The sequence below is a fragment of the Pyrus communis genome, chromosome 16 (genome assembly GCF_041283825.1).
Source record: "Pyrus communis isolate YQ-2024b chromosome 16, ASM4128382v1, whole genome shotgun sequence".
Lineage (NCBI taxonomy): Eukaryota > Viridiplantae > Streptophyta > Magnoliopsida > Rosales > Rosaceae > Pyrus > Pyrus communis.
Genome location: NC_142580.1, coordinates 4,432,453 through 4,439,676, shown reverse-complemented (window position 1 = coordinate 4,439,676; position 7,224 = coordinate 4,432,453). Strand labels below are relative to the sequence as shown.

Genomic DNA, 7,224 nt, shown 5'->3' with positions numbered 1-7,224 from the left:
TTAAATTATCGACTTGCTTCTTGGGGGTTATTTGGCTGGTACCCGGCTCCTCCTTAAAAAAATGTGTTTGGGTTGTTGACATTAATAACATATATATATATATATATATATATATGACAGACTTTGGATGCGGTCCGTAGCTGTCCATGTTCTATGACTGAAACCTTATTGGTTTTCAGTTTTTTATCAAAATCTCTGACATTAATACAATAATGTATTTCAAGGTAGATTATTATATGTTTTAAATTAAAAAAAAATGATATCTGTAGTTTTTTATATTAATGAGATTTTAAATAAAACCTATAATTTGTGGAATTAAAAATATTAAATGATAAATTATGCTTTCCAATATATTGTATGTATGTATAAACTTGGGTATATTCATCAAACTTAACCAAAAAATTATTGTACCAAAACATGGGTACATTTTTCAAAAAAAAAATATATATATATATATTTATATTAAGCTGGATAACATTATTAAATTTCTTCAATTAAACTTAACATGGATATATTCTCAAATCAACGAAATATAATGTACCAATGTAAGTTAAAAAAATAGATTAAAACAAATTGAATGAATTTGATATAAAAAAAAGGGGTACATTTTATATTAAAATGATATATTTTAATATAATAAATTGATATATTTACGAATGGGTACATTTAAGATTTAAAAAATTACAAAAATTATAAGAATGGGTACACTTAATATTTAAAAATTAAAAGTCTTTTTATAAAAAAATTAATGGGTACAAACTTATTCATATTTTTTTTTAATTATAGAAATATTTTGAATTGAAAATTGATTAGGAGTTTAATAAGGGTGGGAGTATTAAAATTCTAAACCAACTACTCATTTTTATTTTGAAAATTATGTAACTTACATATAAATTCATTAACACATTAATACTAGGGACTTTGATCAAAATCTGAAAATTAGCTTGTAAGGTCTTAGTCAATGAACATAATTAGTAACTAGGGACCGGATACTAATTTTTCCTACACACACATGCATATGTATAATATATATATTTTATTATAAATAAAATATATATTTTTGTGTATATGTAAATTAAAGATAAGCACTGGTAGGGTTATATATGGAATACAGACGCACAAAGTCAAAATCTGCAGGCTTTATATCTCTCCCTACGCATATACAAGAAGCCAAACTGCAGCCATGGTAATACCAACGAAGCCTTCAAAAGCATTAATGGAGAATAATAACACTCATGAGGAAAAGTCTTTTCTTGGCAAAACAGATGTCGAAGACAATACTGTGAAATCTGATGGTGATCATGAAGAGGGTACTCCCATGGAGACAACGAAGGTGAAATATTTCATTTAATTATGCACTTATACATATATTTATATTTCCTTGCCAATTGTATATGAAATTCGCTTAATTATCCTCTTCTTTTTTGGATTGTTCTTATTTTCGTCTCATATCTTATATTCAAATTGAAATTTAAGATGAGTTGGGCTATCACTTAAACTTGTTTTACAATAATCGACCAATACCAAAACTTAGTATTTGGTGAAATAATCATTACATTTTGAGTTAAGCGAGCTTATTAAATATATTCTAACTGGATTGATGATGAAGTTTGGTAGATAATATGAGATTAAGATTATTGTACTGAAGGCCGCCGGAAGATTTATTAATTAATCTTCCAATATTTCACTGTTTATCGATGTGCATATATATGTCTATGACGTCTGTCTTCTAATGTTTCGACTCTTTTTAGTGTTCTCATATTCCACCATGATACCATGAAATAATTTTCGTAAAGTTTTATTGATCGTAATCTTCCTCAATCTCCATGAATATATCATAATTCAGGGAGGACATGGGTGGGATGTTGAACCCGACTTGAAGCCTCCTCCTACTGGAAAAGATAGAGCCCTTGTCAACCACAACCAGGTAAAACTAGAGAAATAAGGGGCAAAAAACCAAGGAAATTAAGCACATGTGGATTTGAGGTTTATTGTTTTTAAGTTTGAGAGTATTTGGGTGTTATCAAGTGTAGTTTTGTTTATGTATGAAATTTTCTATAAAAGTCAACATTTATGAAATTGAATGCTAAATTTTGGCCACATTTATACGATAAAATCTATAAGTAAAGGGTGAAAAACCAAGGAAATTAAGCACATGTGGATATTTTTAGAGTTACAGTAATTTCTTCTTTTTAATGGTAAAAAGAAAACATCAATTTACCTTAATATGTTCTTTAGGTATATATGTTAAGCTGATCTTAATTTTAATTTCTATTTTATTATGAAATATAACTGATCTTACGTATTTATGGGTGTGGCTTCAATATTATATAACACTTGGATATTTTAGCTATAATATTAATTTTTATTGAACCACTCAATACTATGCATAATTAAAGAAAAGTTATTTAGTTAAATGTATATGTAAAAAAAAAAAAAAATGTGGTGTCATGAATCTGTCATTGATATTTGATGATATCTCAATCATCTATGTCATGTGATAGATTTGACTTATCAACCTATGGCTTAAGTAAGATCAACATGAATCAACCACATGTGAGGATATGAAGGTAAAAGAGTCTCACATTGGTGAAAGAAGAAATTTTGGAAGGTTTATATATAAGAGGTTGGGCTACTTCCCATATTGTAGGATAGAACCTTCTTCATTGTATTAGAGTAGGTTGACCACCTTTGCAGTCCAAGGCCACACATACTCCACGTTATCCAATTTGTGTTATTCACGTGTTAGACTTGAAAATTAGTCACACGTGTTCACCACACATGACCCATCAAGTCATTCCATCTGATATTGGATCATGTATCTTAATACAGTCAATGAATTGGTGTGGTCTAATATTATTTTTAAGGGTAACTTTAGATGCGGTCCCTATTTATCAACGTTATTTGACTAAAACCTTTTTAGTTTTCAATTTTTTATTGAAGTCCCTAAAATTAATGCAATAATGCATTTCTATGTAGGTTATTATAAATTTAAATTTAAATTTGATATTTGTAGTTACTTATATTAATGAGATTTAAATAAAATTAAGATTTGTGGGATTAAAAATATATAAATTATACTTATATAAAAATGTATAATTTATCTTGATGACATGATTTGTCATTAAGATAAATTATATTAAATAAAACAACATGATTTGTCATTACTTATATTATTGACATTTTACATACAAGAAATTAGTAATTTTTATACTGTACATTTTACATACAAAAAGTTGGTACTTTTTATACAAAAAAGGTGGTATGTTTTATATAAAAAAAAAAGGTACATTATATGTATATATATATAACAATTGGTACATTTTAGATTAAAAAAATAAATAGGTCTTACACTAGAAAACGGGTACATTTTACAAAAAACAAGGGTACTTACAAAAATAATTTTGGTACATTTTACATATAACAAAGTGATACAATTTTAAAGACAAATGGATATATTATTAGTAAATTATTGGTGCAAATAAAAGGTTAAAAAAATGAGTACAAATAAAAGTTTGAAAAATATGTACACAAAAATATATTAGTATATGTATACAAACTAAAACTAAAAAGAAAATTGATACAATTTAAAAAAAGGGTTGCAAATTAAAATGGGTACAAAGTAAAAATAAAAATATATGATACAGAATTAAGCATAAATATATATACTAAATATAAATTTTCTAACATTAAATGAATATATTTAGAAATAAAATTTAATTATCTTGACATGTAAAATATTTTATCGTTGAAATAATTAATGACGTTTATTAAAATTGAGGGACCTTGATGAAAAATTAAAAATAAATAAGATTTCAATTAATAGAGTTGAAAAAAGAAGGATGGTAACTTAATTTTTCCTATTTTTAATTCACAAAGATTCCATCTGATATCGATGTACTTTAACATGTGCATGATATTAATACAATCTAATCTCTGCTTTTTGAACTCTATCCCCACAAAAATTTAGCAAGTCCTATTTAACATAATTAGTTAGTTTCCATTTCAATATTTTTTTTCACTTATAAGTGAGATGTTCGAATTTTGATAAATATACCGTTGTATAAATATATTCCATTTGTGTTGCCCTAGCAGGATCATGAGCTGCAATCAACAAAAGCAGAAATGGTAGAGGTTAGGGAAGAAAACGAAAAGCTAAAGCTGTTATTATCCCAAATCTCGAGGGATTACCAGTCTCTCCAGATGCATCTTTATGGCCTTCTTCAAAATGAAGAAGAAACTAAGAAATGTACCGATGCTAGTAGTAGCAGTACTGCTCGTGATTTTACGCATGAGCAAAATATTGAAGAAGCTGATGATCTAGTATCTCTTAGCCTTGGGAGAACCTCAAGTAGTATTGATCAGCCAAGAAAGGATGGTCGGATCAAAAATATTAGCCAGTTGAGTTCTACTAATGGAAAAGATGACGATGATGATGATAAAATGCTGCATGGAGCTGGACTTGCACTGGAGTTGGGCTGCAGATCTGAACCAGCTGAGTCAACTGATAATAGCTCTGGAGGCCCGAAGGAAGACGACCTGACTGAGATATGGCCGCCTAGTAAGACGTTGAAGACGACGAGAAGTGGAGAGGATGAGGTTTCACAGCAAACCCATTTAAAGAAAGCTAGGGTTTCTGTCAGAGCTAGATGCGATGCTCCCACGGTTAGTATATCAAAACTCAACCTTTCAACCAAATGTTGCATGCATTTCATAAATTAACCTAGCTTGTATACATGGAAAGTTACTGCCAGCAAAGTGTTTAATTAAACGTTTGGTAAATAGGTATTAGGTGTTGTTAGACATAAGGTAACCTCGTTGCTCAACAAATACGCAGACTTAGACGACATGCATATTTAAAAATTAACCTGACGAATGATATAGATTCATGGTCTAACAATATAAGAATATTATGCGACTGTCATTTTATATAAATGATTCTTCAGCATATTTTATTCTTGTCCTTAAGGTTATGGATCAATATCTTACATATATATATATATATATATATTTTATCATATAGATGAATGATGGATGTCAATGGAGAAAATATGGACAGAAGACAGCAAAAGGAAATCCATGCCCTAGAGCGTACTACCGTTGCACAGTATCACCGTCTTGCCCTGTGAGAAAACAGGTATATATTTCTGCTTAATTCGTTAAATTCTGCTTGCACCATTACGCTTTACTTTCTTAGTTAAGCTTGTTCAATTTTTTCAGGTGCAAAGAAGTTCCGAGGACATGTCCATACTAATCACAACCTACGAAGGAAGCCACAACCACCCACTTTCAATGTCAGCCACAGCTATGGCATCGACCACCTCCGCCGCCGCTTCCATGCTTCAGTCTCACTCATCCACCTCTCAACAAGGCCTCTTCAACTCCGCCACCGCGCCCATCTCCGCCTCCACTAATCTCCAAGGACTAAACTTAAGTAGTACTAGTACTCTCTCTCAAAATTCAAGGCTACCACAGCAACATTTCTACTTCCCCAACAGTTCAGTCTCAACCAATAATTTCCACCCAACTATCACTCTTGATCTCACCGACCCAACTCCCTCTCATTTCGGAAGATTCCCCTTGGCCTCGGGCAGCAGCTTTTCTTCCAACCCAAGATATCCTTCAACATCTCTCAACTTTTCGTCTTCTTTAGACCACAATAACACATTGCAGTTGCAATCTCCTTGGAACAGCATCAGTCACACAGCCTCTGGATATTTCAATTATGGGAATAGAATTAACCAAGTTGGATCAGCCCTAAACATCGTAAAGCAACCAATCTTTCAAGAACATAATAAATTGTACCAATCCTACATACAAAATCAAAACGCCTTTCCTCCTCCTCCTCCTCCCCTTAATCATCCTCAGATGCGAACCGACTCAATAGCCACCGCCACAAAGGCAATCACATCAAACCCGAACTTTCAATCGGCTTTGGCAGCTGCACTTACATCATTTATTGGCAATGGGGGTACTAGCAGCACTACTGGGATCAGAGAAAACCATCAAAGTGGGACCATTGTAGAAAGGTCTCCTGGGCTGAAATTGAAGCGGGGTGAGTCGTTGACGTCGAATTCAATATCCCATCAAGCCAAAATGGAATAGGGTGTGCATCAAGCTACTTGAACAAATCCTTGTGACTTTTTATTCATTATTTTTCTTTGGTTAGTTACTAGGCATGGCGTAATGTAAATTGCATAAGGTGTTATATACACAATGTAAGAACTAATACAAAATGTAAAATTTTAGGGAACTATTTGTTGACACTCCAAAAATGTTAGCCGTATATTCCATTTTGTATTCATAAAATGGACGCAATACAGCATTTTCGAAGTGTCAATAATGATTCTCAAACTTTATACAGTTATAGAATTCACATCATGATTTGATAGCTTAATTTCATGCCATTTTTCTTCTATGTCTTCACATCATGATTTCGGGAATTAGAAGCCCAACATGTATTCAGTGCCTACACTTGGCAAAGCTCGCTTCATGCATGCAGAGGCATCACTTGCTGATGGAGATCCAAGCAGATGCATCGATTGCTGATGCAGTACAGGCTCTGTCTAACCACCACATTTTGTCAGCTCCCGTGAGAAGCCCGGAAGCAGATACAAGTGCAGATTGGAGGGGGAGGTAACTGGGAATTGTAGAATACTCCGCCGTTCTTCTTTGCAGCTGGGCAGGTTATTAGCACCAACGGTGATGATCCAGTACCGGAAGCGTTCGATTCTGATTTTAACCGTTAGATTTTTTTAGTGCTCCAGAGCATCGGATATTCAAGATGTTTTAACCGTTAAATTTTGATTTTTAAACTTTTAAACAAAACGGTTGAAATACTTTGGAGCATCCAGGAAAGTCTTTTTTGTGTATCCAAGGCCAAGCCCAACTGAAGGCTTACCAACTCGTGCCATGAAAAGTGGCGAGTCAGAAATGCAACGGAGAAATTAGTAAGTAGGACTGTACTACCACATCATCTATGGTACTTCCATTTAAAATTTGACATGTGTATTATTTTATCACAGCTGGACTTATAATTTATTTTAGAAAAGTTCTCAATGCAACGCAATTCAGGTGATGACACGTGTCAAATATATAGCTCATGCGTGCAGAGGTTACTTTTTATGGGAAGAGAAAATCCTCAAAGTTTGCAAAGAACAGAGCCCGACAGCAGTTTGTGAATCCATAGGAAGCACCTACTTGTAGGCATCCCAATACTAGCCT

The 7,224-nt window shown here is 32.3% G+C and overlaps 1 protein-coding gene across 1 annotated transcript; it reads left to right on the top strand.

Annotated features, from left to right (window-relative positions):
• The first annotated feature begins 1,125 nt into the window (after positions 1 to 1,125).
• On the top strand, positions 1,126 to 6,381 carry LOC137732377 (WRKY transcription factor 72A-like). The gene is made up of 5 exons (XM_068471689.2): positions 1,126 to 1,333; positions 1,847 to 1,927; positions 4,096 to 4,665; positions 5,024 to 5,137; positions 5,221 to 6,381. Exons 1-5 carry the CDS (start codon positions 1,184 to 1,186, stop codon positions 6,103 to 6,105), a joined length of 1,800 nt encoding a protein of 599 aa, XP_068327790.2. The 5' UTR covers positions 1,126 to 1,183; the 3' UTR covers positions 6,106 to 6,381.
• Positions 6,382 to 7,224: the final 843 nt, after the last annotated feature.